The sequence below is a fragment of the Argentina silus genome, assembly GCF_951799395.1.
Source record: "Argentina silus genome assembly, chromosome: 17".
Lineage (NCBI taxonomy): Eukaryota > Metazoa > Chordata > Actinopteri > Argentiniformes > Argentinidae > Argentina > Argentina silus.
The window spans coordinates 9,006,172-9,025,870 of record NC_139671.1 but is presented as its reverse complement, the minus strand read 5'-3'; the positions used below and the strand labels follow the sequence as shown (position 1 = coordinate 9,025,870).

Here is a 19,699-nt window from a genome sequence, read left to right as displayed (position 1 = left end):
GTGCTGAGTACGTAATATCTGACGATGTCACTATCATCTCTCAGCAGATGGCAGCTCAGTATGGGCAGCAGCAGCAGCAGCAACAGCAGCAGCAGCAACAACAACAGCCACAGCAGGGCATGGGCGCATACTGCCAGCAGGGCCAGCCCCCGTACTTCAGCCCACCCCAGCAGCAGTCTGCAGCACCCACACAGCACCCCTACATGCAGCCACGTCCACCACCGCAGCAGGTAAGACTACAACCCCCACGAAGCGCTGCTCTCGAAGAACACGGCCCCCAGCATGGTCAGCAGTTTGGGAGGAAGTCTCAGAACCAATTATCTGTCGTTTCATGTCCAGAGAAGCCGCAGGTGTGGCTTAGTGGAGCCAAAGCACTATTCACCCCCTAAACATACACGCACAGGAAGTTCAGTCATCACTTTGACATTTTTATTTGGAGAGATGAGGTTTATTTTTAAAGCTTTATTTGTAGTGTGACTCCCACTCTCACAGGGATTATACCTCTTCACTTATTAGCCAATGTACCTGGGCGGCCTTTATTTATTCTAGAGAGAGAAAAGAAAAGAAAAGATCAATTTAGAAAAATCGAATACTTGAAGGTAGAGTTCCCATGAGATTAAAGTTGCAGCTATCTGTGCCATCTGCCTCCCCGTCCCATAAAGGCCAGTGGCTTTAATGAAGTCCAGCCTCAGTGGCTGTTTATTGAGTCAGCGATTTGGCAGCTCATATTTACGGGGGTGAGGCAGGTCAGCCACAGTCATTTGTATTCAGCAGTGGTGGAGTTACCTGCAGGGGAGTCCTTGGATTAAGGGAAAACCCTGACCCATTGTGTAATACCTGGGGCTCATTTGGTGAAAGACACACTCGGAGAAATACACAGCGAGAGAAGTGCATAGTGGCGCTTGCTGGAGTAATGAGAAATTGACCTTGTGTAAAATTCTCAGGGGTTTTGGTGTAATATCTGAAGAGAGCGCACAGCAGCCGCGCTCCTCATATTGCTAAGCTTCTGTTTATTCCCACACCCCTAACTGTGTTATTTTCATTTTCTCTTAGATGACAACAAGATAGAATGGAAAATAACATTTCCAATTTTTACCTTGTGCGTCTTCTCCCACAGTTTTTGACAGGCAGGATAGGGGAATAAAGAGGTAAAATGAAAGACTGTTGCAGTCTCAGAGCAGTCAACCAAAGATGGCTGCCGCTGTGCTTGTTAGACCAGTGTTCCTGTGTCAGTGGGAGTTGTAATGATGAAACTCAGCTACTAACGATACTGAACTTGTGGGCGGTGGGGCCACCAAACAAGACGAGGTAGCTTCTCGCCCTATTGGGACAGTGTTTCAGCAGACACTAACCTCAATCAAAGTGTCCAACCCTGTGTGTAAGTGACGAAGCACAGCGCTAGCTCGCGCCGAGCTCCATTTCCCCTGTGTCTCAGTCTATCTCCTCTCTCTTGAAGGGCTTAATTAGCTTTGTGTGTGTGTGTTGTTTCAGAGATACAATGAGCCAGCTTACACTCAGGGAAAAAAGGGGTGTGTTTGCCTGTAGAAAAGGAAGAAAGACCCTCTCCTCTCAGACATGGCTTTTCATTGAGTGTGTTGTGTTACTTTAGCCTCCCTGTTATGACTTGTCTTTGTGGGGAACAGTCTCTGCTGAGGGAGTAGGAAAAATCCTCCCTGACTGCCAACCAAGGTCCAAGCCCAGCATTTCACTGAGAATATTAATGCAGCTTTCAGAAGAGCCAAGGAGCCTTTTATCAGCAGTGATGGAGCTAGACTGGAGGTCGCATTTCACTCTGCAGGAAGGATGATTTTGGCCTTAGCGTCGTCTCTCAGACTAGCTTTTCTCTCCCCTGTTCGCCTGGGTGAAGCCTGTTGTTAACTGTCTGAGACATGAACTGAGGCTGGCAGCCCAACTCATTGTCTGCGTCTCTATGGTAACAGCACTCCCTCACAGACCACAACTTGAAGCGTTTTCCCTCAACTTGAAGAGTATTGTGTTAACTTTGTGAAGTTGCCCCATACCTGTCTCATAACTTTTTGATCTTTTTGGATAGCAGTTGAGTTCTAAGGTAAATGGAGTTAACCAGTTTGGGTTATTTCACAGAAGAATAAGGAACCGCAATTACAAAGTAATCCCGATGGACTATGTAACAGCATGTTGTTACTCGTTTAATTACAGTATTGCCACACAGGTAATGAGGCAACTTAATGTACAGCGTAAGCATTTTCTCAAACAATCCATTAGAATGCCTTGGTGTCTCGTTTATATAAAAAGCCTTATACAGCCTTGTACGTCGATTACAGTGTGACGTAAAATGCCGAGCATTCACCAGCCAAACAAACACGTCAGAGGCTAATCCTTATAGGGAGGGACGCAAAGTATGGCATGTGAAACAGGCATGATTTAAACAATGAAAAGGTTGTTTGCTGACACGCATGCTCTCGAACCCCCAGAGGGTGGCTGCTTTGGGGAATTACGAAATGTGTGTATTATACTTTGTACCATGTGACTGCTCATACATGTCTAATGTATTCCCCTTACCTCAAACACATAAAGGCCCATCAGCCCCAGTTATTGCCATGTTCGGGCATGGCTCTGCATTGGCGGGCTGATATGTGGTGCTGTGTGCCACCGGATGAATTCTGTTTAATTCTGTTACATCATGCATCCCTCGCGTACTTCAAACAATTTCCCTCTGAACATATTTCATTACTGTGCAGCGAGGCATTTCAAAAGCAAAGAAGCAGTCTTTAATGTGGAAGCTGTGTAATAACAATGTCTGACTTGCAAAGCTTAGGCTAGGTCTCGTACAGTGTGATATACTTTACGACGTATGGACATCCCAAATGTTCTGGAACATTATTAAATAATGGAAAACTGACGCGGCTGAATTGCATTTCTTCCTTGAGGGATTTGTTTCAGATTTTTCTATTATTCATGCAACCGTCCCCGTCTCCCCCCCCACCACCCCCACCCTCCATTCAAAGAAGAGCTTATGATATATTTACAGATGAAACTCATATTCATTCCCATGCAGAACTCAAGGAGACACATCTGTTCCTCCGTGGGGGTGGAGTTGGCCTCTCACTGGCTGCATACTTTCACTATGATGTGTTTCAGCCAGCCCTCCCAGCCTGCCTGGTCCCTCCAGCCCCTGTTGAGGGAAGTTGCCTTTATCATGCCGGAGCAGCTGTTCCATACGCCGTGTGAGCACGCCAGAGCAGTGATGTCATAATCAGAGTGTAAACACTGGCCTGTGTCTGACCTGGCCGTGACCCAGCTATCACGGCACTCTACTTGAGTAAACTCACAACCCTCAGTAAATATGTCACCCGCTGAACTAGTCCTGCACTTTCCTCCTTCCCTCATTTCCGCTGACTTTCTATGGCACTGACTGTAGGGTTATTGGTAGATGCAGTTTGTGTACACACGGTCAAATTAAAAGGATATACACGTAGACAGAGAAACTTTTCAGGATTTCTTTTTACCCCTCCCAAACAGACCCTCTGGATTTGCTTGCTTAAGGAAGTGGTGGGCTCTCGTTTTGAGGAAATCCTACAAAGTAAATTACCTCACAAGATTGAATATCCGGTGACTCACCGGGCATCAGACCAGTTCATACTAATCTGTCGATTTACATAAACAAAAAGTACAAATCAGCTGTTCTCTGCTAATGTTCGAGATCCTCAGGATTAACGTCTTGTTTGTTTTGGTTGGGCTCTTACCATCTGCCTAGACTGGTACTTAGGCTGCTATCAAACAGTGTGATTCTTGCACGTTTCAAGAGTGTTCTTGTGGGGTTTAACCCATTGATTGTCTATAGCCATGCCCAGACCCACTCACAGGCATTAGGCTTGTGTTGGACACAGTTGGAGAGCGTCAGCAGCACCACGCTCTGCCTGTCCTCTGAGGGGGGCACAGATCACTTTGTGAACATGTGAGTCACGGCCTGTTTACAGAACAACAGTCAGCAGCGTGATAGGCTTTCACATGCGCCTTTTTAAATGTCAGCAGGAATGGATTAAGCTGAAAAGGGAAATAACATGAGTTTCTCTCTCACTCTTCCTTTTCCCCATTAACCCCTCAACCCCACCTCTCTCCTCCTCTACCCTCTCTCACTCCACCTTCTCTCTCTCTCTCCACCCTTTCTCTTACCCCTTTCTTTTTTTCTTTCTCTCTCTCTCTCTCCTCTCTCTCCACCCTCTCTCTGTGTAGGAGGTGTCACAGGAGGGCTATGGCAACAGGGGCCAGTCTGCTATGACCCCTGGGAAGCCCAACCACGAGGATATGGGCCTCAACCAGCAAGACAGACCATCCAGTTTACCAGTGAGTCTTCTCCACTGAAACACCCGCCCCCCCCCCCTCCCCAACAAACACATTACAACGGACATTACTGCACCACAAAGTGATTGGCCAGATTGATTCATACCGAATGAACTAGTCTGGGCTGACATGACCTTTTGGGTCCTTGCCACAGGTTTAACATCACCACAAGGCCCACTGTCAGACCCAGTCTGTGAAATGCCAGTGCCCTCAGCTGTCACTCATTATTACTGAGGATGTATGGTGAGATTCCCCTACAGGACCTGGACTGGAGGCCTTGTCATTCAGCACCAGTCTCCTTTGAGGGCTGCTTTTCCTTCGTTGTTGAGGAGACCATGCCCACATAGGCCTTATTTAGTATGCTGTCTCACAGAGGAGTGGTGAAGAGAGGAAGACAGGGGTGTGGAAGGGCCTGCTAGCTCAGCACAGCCTCCCTCTACTCCTCCTCTTTCCTGCTGCAGTCTCTTTGCTGTGCCTCAGTGCTCTGCTGAGCTGTCAGCACGCCATTGGACCACAGGCATGTCAGTCAGGGTGGGCCCATGCTTCTCTCAGCCAATCTGAGGGCTTCTTTGCCTTCATGTGTTCAGTTGTCTTCTCTGTCACAGAGCTGAACTTGTAGATGTTCCTGTTATGTTCATGGCTGACAACCATTGATTGGATAAGGCTTTGTTTTGACTGTACAGCGGTGCAGAAGTAGACAGGCTCTGTTTGGGTGGTTCTTGCACCACTGAGCATTAGTGGAATGGATTTTTCCCCTCTTCCTCTCACTCATTCCTAAGAGGGTGATATCATTAAGGAAGTCGAAAAGAGTAATTGCAGGATTTTTTAGGCCAGTGGAGGAGCCAAGGTGTACACAGGGAAATTCAGTGCAGGATTAGATGTTAAAGGCTTATTTGAATTGATAAGGATAGGTTAAAGAGCTTTGGTCATGTCTTGGGTCCTTCTCTGTCCTTGAGTAGAAAGGTATGGTTATGGTATTGGAGACTCACTGTTTTTTTCACCTTCCATAAAACTTTCTCTGGTGAAAGAGGAAGTCAAGCACCCAGTGCCTGAAATGTCCCCCTGTGTTGTCATTGGGTTAGCTGAGGTGAAAAGCAGAGCGTAGACGTGCTGCCCTCCGGCCCGGACTGGGTCTTACGTCAGTCAGTCAGTCAGTCTATTTTGAAAGCACTGGGGAGGGAAACCCGCCATGGAATACAAATTCTTCTGGATAATTATTTTGCTTCTCAATAGCATTATTAAATCTGTCCACTAACGTGTGTGTGTGTGCGTGCGTGCGCGTGTGTGTGCGTGTGCGTGTGCGTGTGTGTGTGTGGTAGTCCTCTATTTGGCTGTGTGAAAACTGCCTGTGATCCCACCCCTGTGGTACGTCCTGTATAGCTGCTCTGTGGCTCAGCCTGTCACTGTCACGGCCAGTGCTGTAGTTAATCACCAGGTACTAGTCCAGGAGTCCAGCACTCCCCCCTTTCTCTCCCGCTCTCTCTCTCTCTCTCTCTCTCTCTCTCTCTCTCGCTCTCTCTCTCTCTCGCTCTTTCAATGTGTGTCTTTACCAAAAATCTACCTCTCTTCTGCCTACAGTCTATCCAATCTCTCTCTCTCTCTTTCTCTCGCTCTCTCTCTCTCCTCAGGCTGCCTTTGAAGTTAGGGCGCCGGTGGTGTTGCCATGGCGACAGGCTGAGATACAGCCCCCTCAGAAAATATGCATAAAGCCCTGATTGATGTTCTAATCAGATTATTCTACTTATGGAATTTGTTATTATTGCCACTTTTCACACGCATGCGTTTCTTTTTTTTAATATTGAGGCGTGCTTAAATGTAGGCTGAGGAACATTCTGTACTGCCAGTGAATCATGCAGGTGACTCGCTTATTTTAGCAGATTCTTTTTCACCACTTTCTCTGACTGTTTTTTTTTTATTAAGCTTTTGTGTTGTCAATATTCCAAGTAGAAACCCATGATTTGCCGCTGACATTGTGGACACACAATGTTTATAAAATGACCCCAAAAATGTAATAGAAAATGTTACAGCGACTTGGAAAGGGGGACGGATCATGGAGCATGTGATCTACTTTAGATGATCAGTCTGGCTGTAACCAGACTTTAGAAGGATTCCCCCTCGTTTTCAAATGTCACACATTTTAATTGAAGAATTCCTGTGAAATGTGACATGACGTTTAAGTCTCTCAGCACAGCGTTTCATCCTCGTTTTCTTTTCAAGCGTGATCAGATCCACCTCGTCTGAGCAGCACTGGTGTAAACAGGCCATGGTGGAGGCTGCACTGGAACCAAGAGGAAGTAGGGCTTTGAACAGCACCCGTAAATCTTTTTGAAGGAGCACATGCTTGCTCCCCCCCCCCCCCCCCCAGAAGGCACAGCGTAGGCTGATCTGGCCCTCTCTCAGCCAGAATACCAACCCTGGAGACATGGCTCCCCTTAAAACATCGCTAATGGAGATAAAGCGACTACATGGGCTGGAAAATGGCTTTTAGAATATACCATAAAAGACAGCTCTGAGGATTTAGCGTTGTGCCTCAGAGCCTAGGGAGAAAAAAACAAATAGATTTCGTTACTTGTTTCCTTGGCTCTGCTTCATCTCTGGAATGCATCTCAAGTCAAGAGTTTGAAGATTAACTTGGGGTAAGGTATTCAAAAGTATGTTTGGGACATATTCCTGGTGTAAGAAAGTACTGTTTATACCAAACGATTTCCATGTTTCACTTTCAGAGGAGAGTCTGTTGGATAAGGCATGTACTGGCATTGTCAAACCCTCCTTCCCCAAACCCTCCATTTCTTTAGCTGGAGGCCAAATCGGAGATGGTGCGCCCATGCACCACTCAGCAGATTTTCTCAAGTACAATCCAAGTCCTAAGTAGTATGTGTGTGTGTGTGTGTGTGTGTGTGTGTGTGTGTGTGTGTGTGTCTCCTGAGATGCAGGGGCCCACAAGCCCACTTCAGAGAGCCTCCACACACAGCCTTCCTCCATTTCATTTAGGGCAGATTAAGGGCCTGGCTTTAGCCGAATGCTGTTGCAGGCAGCTCTGTAAGCTGGGAGTTTGGTGTCTTGCCTGTTGCGGTAGAAAGCCCCTGATTGCGTTGTAATCTTGTGTCCTGATGGCTGTGTTATTAGAACAGCTCTTACGCAGCGTTGGGCTTTCAGACCCAGCCATGTGATTGGCACCAAGCTGGAGCACACCACCGGGCCTGTCTGTGTTCTGTGTGTGTGTGTTCTGTGTGTGTTGTGTGTGTGTGTGGGTGTGTGTGTGTTCTGTGTGTGTGGGTGTGTGTGTGTGTGTGTGTGTGTGTGTGTGTGTGTGTGTGTGTGTGTGTGTGTGTTCTGTGTGTGTGTGTGTGTGTGTGTGTGTGTGTGTGTGTGGGTGTGTGTGTGTTTGTGTGTCTGTGTGTGTGTGTGTGTGTGTGTTCTGTGTGTGTTTGTGTGTCTGTGTGTGTTACTATGTGAGACTGTGTAGCAGCCTCAGTGGTTTTCCTACCTTTCAGCGCTCTCTCCACCCTGAGATAAGGGACAGGTCGTGAAATATTCACAGTCATAAATCGAGTCGTAACAATTGATGTGGATGCTCACCTTACGGTACAACTCAGCGTTAGATAGAATATGTATTCCCACACACACCTTTTTGAATTAGAAGAGGATTGGAGCCAAGAGAGCTAGCATAGATGGCTTATAACCGGAGTTATGGCCGATGGTATAAGGCTGAAATACGATGTGATAGAAGTGTCACATGGGTGAGCTGCGATTTCAAGCCAGTTTAAAGGTCCATAAATCTGAAATTCAGACCACAAAGTGTAACATATTTATAGGCAGAAAATAAGTGTAATTCCGGGTAGGTTGCTTATCAGATGACAGATGACATTTTGCTCTCTCAGTTAATAGCCTGCCTTTTTAAAAAAGAAAAACCGCGGTATTCCTATTGTGCCAAGGAACTCGTGATTAAACATTACGGTTCCTTGATTTACCTACAGGTTTATTGCGGACTAAGGGTTTACGAATGGTTTGAAAAAACACCACCTGGCTCTAAGGGATGGAGCCGAGGGGCCAGATGAATCTCTGTGAATTACTCCTCTCTGTGTTTCTGTAGTGCTGTTTTATGGGCCTGTAGGCAGTAGTTCTAATCCGGTGGAGAGAGTGGAGGCTGTCTCATTGAGTGACTACGTGCCTCTGGTCCTCTGAGCGATCGTCTCGGCACTAAGTGCATTTGCATTCTGTCAGCCCCTCCAGCCTGCATGTCGTCAGGCCTGCTTTATGCCCACTTTCTGGGTCTTAATAAAGCTGGGGCTCTTCAGTAAGCATGGGATACTGCCCTAGTGTTTACCAACAGAGTGTTTTTAGACAGTCAATGTGGTCTTGTACCATGTACCAAGTGATTTGATTAGATGTTGAGCTCACAAACAGTTTTTTTTTGATTTTGTGTGAGTGATACAACAAGGTCAACATTCTCTCATTAGATTTACTATGGACGTGGTCAGCAGACGGTTCTCACTCATGAATCATTCAGCTAATTCCTTCTGAACTTCAGCCTCTGACCACCGTGTCTTGTTCATTGTTCACGGGGCTGGAGGAGAGCGCTCTGTGTACTTAAACAGACCTCGTATAAACCTTCAAAGGCCTCTTCCATCCCCTTTCATATCTTTGTCTGAAGTTCGCTAAAGATTTTAGATTGTTGAGTCATCTTCACTGTAAGGCTCGGGGTTTTCATCCTTAAGAGGTGTTCTGTGTTCTCTCTTCACGTCTCCTCATCTGCCCAAGATGGAGATGAATGAGGATGAGGGGATATTCAGTGACGACAAGTTTGGTTACGGAACAGTGGTGGGATGCTGGGAATGGAAATGGTGACGCATTTTGCCTCAAATCTCATCAGCATGGCATGAATCTCTCTCTCTCTCTTTGCTCTTTCTCTCCCTTTCTCTCCCTTTCTCATAAATATTGTTTTTGTTTGTGTGTTGCCCGTGTATACCCCCTCTCCTTCATTTTTCCATCAGTTTGTCCCCGGTGCGTTCTTGGGTTGCTCAGTAAACACTCTTAGCCGTGCCCTTCGCCAACCCTCAGCAGACAGGACGCTAACCCTCTCTCTGGCTCCCGTTCCTCTCATATTGCTTCATTTCTCCAGAATCAGCAGTGCTGCGTAAACAAACAACAAATCCTCGCTCCTCCACAGACTTCCACTGCCCTGAGTGAGCCGTTTTATCACTGATGCTCACAGCCATCTCGGTTCCATTACGAATCGGATGGCTATCAAAAAAGCCATGGGAGCCGATCATAACACTGTGATGCTCCCTGTGGAGCTGAGAGACTGGGCTCCTCTGCCTACATTTGACACTTGTCTGTTCAGCAGGGGGAAATATGGCAGCTTTGCCTGAATTTGATGCGTGTTAACCCCCAGTGTAGGCCATTGCTATGTGGTTTGATCTGCCGGTGGAGACTTTCAGGGCGGAGTGACCTGCACCAGACACACACATACACACACCTGTTCCTCTGACAGAGTGACAGGATGACAGGAGCTCTACGGGGCAGAGCCATGTTGATGGAGAGGCACCTAGAGGTGTGTGTGTGTGTGTGTGTGTGTGGTGTGTGGTGTGTGTGTGTGTGTGTGTGTGTGTGTGTGTGTGTGTGTGTGTGCCACGCATGTCAGGCCAAGTCCACGGTGCCCTTATCTGTCAGAAAGCAGCATGTGAAAGGCGGAGGGAGCACATGGACATGAAAGCATGGCTCACACTGCACGGCTATGCCCTCACATCGCATCGCATGCTCCTCTCTCACTCCTCTGAGGCGGCGGTGGCAGGCATTCATACGTGTGACAGGAGAGAGAGGGGGAGAGGAAAGAGAAGGCTACCCTTGAGCCAAGCGGCCCACGCACTATTCAGTACAGTACAGCACCCCAGATCCATGCCATATTGAAATAGCTTTGGGAGTAATTGAAGTGGGGAGGGGAGGGGAGGGGAGGGGGGGGGTGCTTTTTTCCCTCTGCCATCAGACATGCTCCCCTTGTGTCCAGTTGAACAGCGGAGACAAGGAGGGTTTTGACCTGTAAAAATGTGATTTGTTACCGTGTGCACTCGTGTGTCTGCATATTTCAGAGGTAGTCTCGCTTTGCCCCTGAGGCTGTCTTGTCCATTAGGCCCCTCCCAAACTTCCCTGATCTGGGGGGGGGGGGGGGGGGGGGGGAGTATTATCTGCGTGCCTTAGTGAGGATGTTTGATTGGAATGGGTGTACACTCGCAAGTTCATAGTTGGCCGTGTTTGAAGGGCTATGCGCCTCAGAGCGCTTGGGTTTTCATCATCCCGTATTAAAGAGAATTTGAAATGCACTCTTATTTATTTAATCACGTAGTCCTTTTAAAGGGGAATAAAATAAACATGTGGTCAGCCTGCTGGAGGTAATTGGCAGTTTTTTTTTGTGCTCCTTTTTTTTTGTAACAAGGTTCAAGCTGAAGGAGAGCGGGTAGGGCTGGTGAGGCAGCAGGAGCCCTGGTGAGGCCGCAGGAACCCTGCCGTAGTGAAGGCTCTGTTTGGTTCTGATGTCTGTGTGGCTACAGACGCATGCTAATGCACCGCAGGCACAAAGCCATGCTGAGGCTCTGTCCCGCTGAGCGACACAGGCCTGGACTACGCTAACGCCCTGTACAAACAGACAACTTACCTGCCAGCTTCTTTTCACTCATTAGACAGAATTTACACAGACTTGTGCGTGCGTGCGTGCGTGCGTGCGTGCGTGTGTGCGTGCGTTAGACGGAAGAAATGGTTTTAACATGCCCTTATTTTCTCCGTCCCCGCATCCTCAGCTGTACATGCAGTAGGAGGAAGAGTGTGTCTGCTGTGTCTTTCAGGCCACAGTGCAAACTCACACACAGGCCGGGTCCCTCTCACAGGCCGGGTCCCTCTCACAGGCCGGGTCCCTCTCACAGGCGGCGCCTCTTGATGTGTGTTCTTATTCGCCCAGGCTCTCCCTACTGCTCTGCCTCTTTATCCAGAGCCCATTTTGTGAAAATGATAGGTTAAGGAAAGAGAAATATTTGCATTACAAAACAGTGGATCTGACTCATGTTTACTTGAGGGAGAAGACTCGAGTTAGAGATGGAGAGATGGAGGGAGGGAGGGAGGGAGGGGGGGAGCCAGGCAGATGGAGAGAGAGAGTGAGAATGGAGAATATGGAGGCATAAGATGATTAAAAGGTCTGGTGGGGTACGGGAGCCCAGAACTGGTTTTCAGAAGCAGCAAACGCACCCGCAATAAATAAACCAGCAACACAAGGGGGCTGCTGCTGAGTTTTAAAGATTACAGTGGAGGACAGAGACTGCAAAAAGCCTGCACTCTGTGATGCCTTTGCCTCCACTTTCTTCTGTTTCTCTCTCCGTTTGCCGATCTCTGGTGGTTTTCATTACATCCTCTAAAACAACCAGCCTCCCTGCTCCCTCTCCTCCCCCCTCCCCCCCCCCCCCCGTTCTTTTTGTTCTTTCTGCTGTTCCCTTTCCCATACAAACACACACACATTTTTTCCTCCCTCCTCCCTTCCCGTTTCTTCTCTTTTCCCTCTTCTGTTTCTCTTTTCTCTCTCTCTCTCTCTCTCACTCACTCTTTCTCTCACCCTCTCTCTCTCTCTGTGCTCCCATCCTCTCCCCTGTGCCCAGGCTTTGACAGTGGGGCCGTGGTATTTGAGTGAGTGAAGGGGCTGAGGGGAGGTGGGGGCCTTGCCTGCCTGCCTGCCTGCCTTCCTCAGAGAGCACAGCTGCAGTGAAGCAGACACGTCCGGCCTGCCATGCTGACGTTAAAGCCCGCTGCTGCCTCCCTCTTCTCTTCTCTACCCTACACACACACACACACACACACACAGCATTCTAATTTACTTGCAGGCTGAAAGGAGTGTTGTTTATCCTTAGCCCTAGAGGCTGATCTGCATCCTGTGAATGTGCCCCCCCCCCTCCCCCCCTTCCCTCCTCCCTCCTCTACCCTTCCTCTCTCTCTCTCTCTCTCTCTCTCTCTCTCATTTCTCCTCTCCTTCTTCTCCCTCGCTCCTTTGATTCAGCTCTCTGTGCGCTGCGGCTCACTCTCCATAATTAGAATGCGCACAAGGGGGATGGAAAATGAGCGAGGAGAGGGGAGAGGGGAGAGGGGAGAGTAACGCAGGGAGAGAGGGCTGGGGGTGTGTGCTGTCGATGCAGGCAGAGCAGGAGCCGGTTGGCTGAGCGGTTGGCAAGGGGCGGAGGGGGGATGGGCTGCCGCGCTGCCATTGGCTGGCCTGGGGCACAGGGGCAGATGGGGGGGGGGGGGGGTGGGGGGAGAGGGGAGGGGAGGGGATGGAAGCTCCAGCGCAGTGCCTCTCTTCTCTTCTCCTTTCCTTTATATTTCTCTGCTTTCCTCCCCTCTCTGAGCTTCTACTGGGAGCCGAGCTCAGCTCATCAACAGCTCATCAAACCCACCACAGCACTGAGGGGGGGAAAGCAAGCACAGGGCTGTCTGTTATTTGTGTGTGTGTGTGTGTGTGTGTGTGCGCGTGCGCGCCTCTATGCATGTACTGTGTCTGTGTTTATTTTGCACCAACCCCACACACACACACACACACACCACAAGTCCTTAGAATATCCCCCCCTCCCAGACTCCTATGAACAGGTGAGTCTGCGAGGGAGATGCTGACGTGGGATGAGAGCCCCCCCCCCCCAGAATCCCCATGCTACTCTACAGGAAATGGAAGCTTAATTTGTGTCTTCTCTGCCTACAGTTTGTCCGATCTCTCTCTCTCTCTCAAACCGTCAGCTGAGGTAGTAGTTTCTCTTTCAAAAATAGAATTCAAAGCATGTGAAGAGCAGAGGCTCTTTCCTTCAAAGCAGAACTGATGCACTTGAGGTGAAGTGTGCCCTCTACAGCCCCCCCCTCTCCCCCCCCTCCTCCCCCACCTCCTCACTTTCACACCTCTCTCCATATCCTCACTATACCGAGTCACCTGAGAAAGAACAAAAAGCACCACTCAGGAGTTTTCTGTGGTTTTGTTCAATAGGGAGGCCCCAGTCTGGGTCAACAACCTGTCATCGTTGAGTGCATGGCTTACATGCAGGGTAGTTTACAGTAAGTAAACATTCACATTTGTCCATCGATGTTATTGACTGACTCATTTTCGGGAATGACTTGATGCCCAAACCAACAGGTCCGAGTTGATCTGATAGAGAGGGATCAGAGGACAGGCAGGCCTTTTCATCCTCCGCTGTGTGTGTGCGCGGTGGCAGATAAGGCTCTCTGTGGGGGGACATATGCCGTCTAGACCTTTTGATAATGGGAAGAATGGGACGTGATGGGGACTCAAACACGGCCCATCACTACGCCTGCCCGTCACCAGACTGGCGCTAACCGCTACCAGGGAGGCAGACAAAGGCGCCAGCTGGCACGGTGCCAACTCCAGCGGCTGAGGGTAGCGGGATCAGGCAGCCAGTGGGGACGGCTGCTCCCTCCATCGCTCCGGCTCTCTGTCCCCTTGCTCATTGATTAGCTGGAGGAAGAGCGGGAAGGGAGAAGGCAATTATACTGACTTAATTACGCTTTTTTTTTTTTTTTCATCATCTACATCAAAGATAATGAAAGTCTTGGACAGGTCCCAAATTTTGCGGTTTGTTTCATTTATTTCTCCTTGTTCCTCTCTCCCTTTGTTCCAGATCACACCCCCTGAATGTACACCCCCTCCCCACCAACCCAAACATATCCCACAGCGCTCTAGCCAAATGATGAATACTCTATTGTTTTAATGATACGGCTCTGTTATATATATATTTTTTTTTTTCACATGCTCACACTCACCCTCAATCACTCTCTCTCACACACACACACACACATACACACCCTTAGAGAAATCAGTTAAATTATTGTCCTCATTCCCCACATTTTTTATATATACAGGCTTTCATTAAGGCTCAATTATTTTCCAGCACTGCATGTGTCTTGACTGCTACTCATGATTGCAGTACTGCTTTCTCTCCATAGTGATCATTACTGTGTATTTGGGCCTGATTAATTCCACTGTATTGGAATCAACTACACTTTCCCAATCCTACTTTCTCTCCCTCCATATTTCAGCTTCTCCTCTTGTTATCCTTGTACCCCATTCAAGGTGGTTGTTTGTTTTTTTGGGGGGGGGTTGTGTGTCAAGTCTCAGGGTTGGAATCTAGCCTGCAAGACATGCTGTCACGGTATGAATAGTTCAGACAGGCCACCTGCTGAGTTAACCAATACCTCCACGCAGGCCCAGGCATCCACAGCCACCGTGATGGGAGCCGTCTGAAACTGTGACATCAATCACAACAAAAAACCTCTGTTTACTGTCAATTTCTAACTGAGCGAGCGTGGAAGCCGTACCCAGAGGGACAGGCATGTGCGGTTGGTGGCTAGCCGGGGAGCGTGACTCATTCCATCACGGCAAAACCTTTGGTTAAATAGCGTGGCATGGTAAGAGGAGCAGAGAGCACGTGTGGTGGACAACCAGGGTTGCATCTCTACTCTTGTGTTTGTCTGTCTTTGTCACTACCCCAATACTCTCTTTTATTTGTGTGTTTTTTTTTTGTTGTCATTGCTTGAAGCAATAGAGTATGTTGTGAGATGCGGAACCTGTGAACTGGTTTTTCAGAGTGCAGAAGACTTAAGGTAGAACCTACCCAACTCTCTCTCTCTGTCATCTGTGCACATCACAGAAACAATAACACACACAAAGGAACTGGCTCTCTCATTACCATTCTGCACCAGTGCCTGAGTCTGCTGTTTTTCCCTCCCTCGGTCTCTCTTGGCTTTCTCTCTGCTCTGTAGTGGTGTCTGTGTTTAAATCAGTGGGGCTAATGCATCTTCCTATCCAAGTTCACTGACACACACACGTGCACAAACACACACACTCCCAAACAAACTAACAAAACACTCCCACCCACAGTGGGGCCAGATGGAGAAAAAGTAAGCTGTCATTCCATCTACGCGCGCACACACACACACACACACACACACACGTGTGTACGTGTCACCCGCAGTTACGTTATCAGGAATCCAGAAACTGGATTTCTGCCATCAACCTCGTATAAACAAACAAAAAAAAGACAAAGCCAGTCCTCTTTCAGCATGGCATGGCTACACCTCTTCCCTCTCCTCACGGAGGCAGTGTACCCTCCCCTCCTGAGTCTTGTCTAATCCCCCCACCGCTCTGCCATGAAGCACGTTCCCACCGTCTCGGGAGAGCACTCATCAAACCTAATACGCCAGCGCGCTTTCAGATTGTCAGATTTCACAGTAGGGGAGAGCGGGTTCCTCCCGCAGTTTGGTGTATGTCGCTGTGTGTGTGTGTGTGTGTGTGTGTGTGTGTGTACGCACAACAGTGTCTGCTCAGGGCGACCACTGCTGCTGCCCCCCCCTACTGCTATTAAGGAGACCCATAGAGTCCTCACTTTTGATGCGGCGGGGGGGGGGGAGGAATCCAGGCAAGGCCCAGGCCCCCTAGTCTTATCCCCCCGTCGTCGATATTTTCACGAAACTGAGAACCACATGAAAAAGCGAACCACATCTCTACCGGGATGAGAAAGAAAATGGCGCTGGTGAAGTGGAATGACGCGACGTTTTCCAAAGACCTCCAGACGATGTTGAAGAGGTTGATCCACAGAGTCTCGGGTGGGTACCGGTTCTTCTGTCTGTGCTGAGTCCGTGTATCCGGGGTATGAGCACAACAGGGTAACGGTGCAGCCAGGCACAGAGCTCTGTATGCTCTCGCCCACACGGCCCACAGGCTCCCAGCACACTGGTGAATCACACAGCCTCAGACGGAGACGTTCTGACTGCTGGGAAGGAAGAAGAAGAAGAAAAAGAGAGATTTTCAAAAACGAAATTGCAACTAACCCCCCCCCTCCCCACACACACACAAACACACTCTGCAATGTTGTGTCTGTGCATGCACAGGTTCTTGTGTCACACTTCATGGATCTCTTTTGCCTTTTCTTTTTTAATTCTTTTTTTTTTTTTTTATGCATTTGTTGTTGTTTTTATTACACGGCTGCAGCAGACCTAAGTCAAGGGCACAGCACAGCAGAGAGAGAGAGCAGCGGCGTGGGTGCTGCGCTGTGACGGTCTCCCTCTCCACGGCCCCGCTGATTCGCTGCGGTGGGAGACAGACGTGCAGGGCTGCAGAGCGACGCCTCTCCCCCCAATTACACCCTGATTATTCCTGTGTGTTTTAATTGGCTCGGTGGGGGGAGGGAGGGGGGGGGGGATGCGGGCGTCTGTCAGGAGGAATGATGAAGGATGAGTGCGTGACACTGTGCATTATTCAACCGGCAAGGCGTCTGCTGAAGGAAGCAGAGTGCTGCGTACTTCCAGAGCCACAGATGACGAGAGGAAGGAGGGAAGAGCCTCTGCTGGAGGAGCAGCCCTAAAGAGAGCCCGCACTCATTTATTTATCTTTCCCCTTTCCACTGCACTGTCGAGTGGAGGGGGGGGGGGGGGGAGAGAGAGGAGGTAAAAAGCCTGAATGACCAATGAGGCTGAATAATTATATTCATCAATTTAGTAAGCCGGGGCCCGAACACATGTGAATAATTATAATCGTAAATCATGCAAGCAGCACAAGTCTTAAGGAATATGCAAAAGGTTTAAGTGGCCCTCCAATGCCCTTTCAAAGGATGAAATAAAGGCTTTGTTGTTTTAAATATGTAACACGCGGAAAAGGCTGTGCTTAATACAAGCACCCAGCCCCCAGCCCTCTAATGATGAGACCCTCTCTGTGATGTTAAAGCAGAAAGTCCTTTGGAGCTCATGTAGGGTTTGTAAAGAAGTTCAAATTAGCGATGGCAATCTCAATGCACAGTAGGTTACGTTACATTCTGGTACAGTTGGGCACGCTTGTTTTAGAGTTGGTAATAATGGTGCCACTGATTTCTGAAACGTGTGTAGAGGGACACACTGTTCTGCAGTGCTTGGCTATAGTGTGTGTGTGTGTGTGTGTGTGTGTGAGAGAGAGAGAGAGAGACAGAGAGAGAGAAGGTCATTCAGTCTGAAAATGGCTATTATCACCTCAGTGAGTGTCATAATGACAGGCCACAGATGGGTGTTGTATGCCAACTCAAACTCATGAGGGCACGGTTTTCCACAGCAATCCACTGAGAGGGAGGCAAACAATTTGGTCCCATGCCACCTTTTGATGGAAGTTCATTGGCACTATTACCTTTTGGCTAGACCTGTTGGTTTGGCTAACAGGGTATTTTGGAGTTGCGCTCTTTTGGGTGTACTTGACGAATTTTGCCTAAATGCTCGAGGTGTTTCTCAGCCCATTTCATTCCCGATATGTAAGCAAATGGTGAATGCCTGCTATGACGCTGTGCCTGTCCTGCTGCTAAAGCAGCAGCAGTACAGACGGAGCAGTGTAGCCTGACTGGGAGCAGATTTTCCATCCTCGCTGCTGGTTTTGGGTCGGCTTTAATGGTCTGAACTCCTCCTGGTCTAGAACAGCGATTTCCACCCTTCTCACGTCTATCCACGTTAGACATGATGTCACGTCATACCAGTAACTGCGAAACGTTTTTTGACTACCTGTCAGTGAAGAATAGTCAATGTTGTTTTGTTGTTTTTGTAGTGTTGTTACCTTCAGCAGTTCTCTTGGCTGCCCCCTTGGTTCCCCTCCCTAACCCCTCCCTCTCTTCTTCTGCTGTGTTGCAGGATCTGTCGGGCTCCATCGATGACCTGCCCACGGGTACGGAGGTGGCCATCAGCTCTGCAGTCAGCGCTTCAGGCTCCACCAGTAGCCAGGGCGAGCAGAGTAACCCAGCCCAGTCGCCCTTCTCGCCGCACGTGTCCCCGCGCCTTCCCGGCCTGCGCAGCGGCCCCTCGCCCTCCCCAGTGGGCTCCCCCGTGGGCTCCAGCCAATCACGCTCCGGTCCCATCTCCCCCGCCAGCGTCCCAGGTACAGGGCCCCACATCCTCCCACCACATCACACATCTACACACTGGCCCCGCATCACATTAACACACACACACACACTCACACACACACACACTCACACTTACCCCAGACAGGACAAGAGCGTGAGCTCCCACTGCCTCAGTGGGCCGGCGCTGGCTATCATGACAGGCTCAGCTGTGGAAAAATAAGCCTTTGTCTCATAATAGGCAGTTCTGTCTGAACTTCTTTTGAGTTAGCAACTGTATAGTAGTTAGTCACAGTAGGGGAGAGAAGGCTGTTCCTTACAGCTAGGCAGCTGGGTCAGGGGAGGAGCTCTAGTCCAGCTCCTAAACAAAGGCCTCAGTCATTAAAATAGTTTCTAAACTAGCAGTTTGGAGTCACTTTAACACAATTACTCTCCCACAGTGCAGAGCATTGTTGGCCTTCCCCGTTTGACATCAGGGCTAGTTGGGGAGTTTTTGCACTTTTTTTTCCTTTTATTTCCCCATCTCTCCCGCTCCTGGTGCTGATAACGAGGTCAGCGGGAGACCATTTACCCGCCTGCGCACAGCACAGGCTCACCCCTACTGGGAGGACCGTCAGACGTTAGCCCCACATACCGGAGCGAGCGCCTCTGACGTGTGATCTCCTCTGCATCGCCCTGAAAACCCCTGCTCGCATCCCCCCCCCCCTTCCTTCCCTCATTAAAGGGCACCAGACACATGGGTCCCAGGGGGGAGGAGGTTTAGCTGGACACACACCGCTCTTCAGGCCAAAGAACTGACATGCTGAAGCTGGAATTTTGTGTGGTGTGTGTGTGTGGTGTTTTTCTCCTCTCTCAAAGCATCTCTCTGTCTCTGTGTGCCCCACTAACACCACACCCCACACCTCTACACCCCCCCCCCCCCTTCCAGGCACCCAGATGGCCCCACAGACCCCTGGGAATGTGTCGGATGTGGGCTCCCATTCCACCCTGAGTCAGTCGCCCATGTCTCAGGAGAGAGGTGAGATTCTCATGACCATTACATGCCCTATGATGACTACAAGTACGGTTACTATTCATTCTGTTGAGGCTTTATAACACACATTAATCTGACCCTGGGATGACTAATAGGTCATAGCTCTCCCTAATAATGTATAGCGATGAGCTTCCCCCCCCCCCCCCATGTATGTCTGAGTCAGACAAATCCCCATTACTGCTGGGCCTCAGGTGTTTTCCATGGCCTCATTGGTATTAGAACACATTACCCATAGATCAGGCTCTCCCCCCTCTGCCACTGGGCAGCTGTCAACACTGGGCCAGAGCTCTGCCCTCGTGGAGGAGCTGTGGCCGTGCTGCTCACTGTCTGCCAAGACTGTGTGGCTCCCTCAGCAGGCAGTGACCTCATACCATGTTACTCAAGCTATTCACTGTGGCCTGCAGTCAGGCCAACCACTCAGTCCCGTCCAGCACTGGCCGGACGAAGGTGTTACAAGGAA

The 19,699-nt window shown here is 49.4% G+C and overlaps 1 protein-coding gene across 6 annotated transcripts in view; it reads left to right on the top strand.

Annotated features, from left to right (window-relative positions):
- arid1b (AT-rich interactive domain 1B) overlaps positions 1-19,699 on the top strand; it is a 45,997-nt gene that overhangs the window by 9,529 nt on the left and 16,769 nt on the right. For 3 of the 6 annotated variants that reach the window (XM_083689034.1, XM_083689031.1, XM_083689030.1), the window contains exons 3-6: positions 45-230; positions 4,216-4,326; positions 17,998-18,241; positions 19,135-19,224. In XM_083689034.1, coding sequence (XP_083545160.1) covers positions 45-230; positions 4,216-4,326; positions 17,998-18,241; positions 19,135-19,224 — 631 coding nt within the window. The remainder of the gene's footprint in view (positions 1-44; positions 231-4,215; positions 4,327-17,997; positions 18,242-19,134; positions 19,225-19,699) is intronic. The other 3 variants (XM_083689035.1, XM_083689032.1, XM_083689033.1) reach the window with 2 other exon arrangements.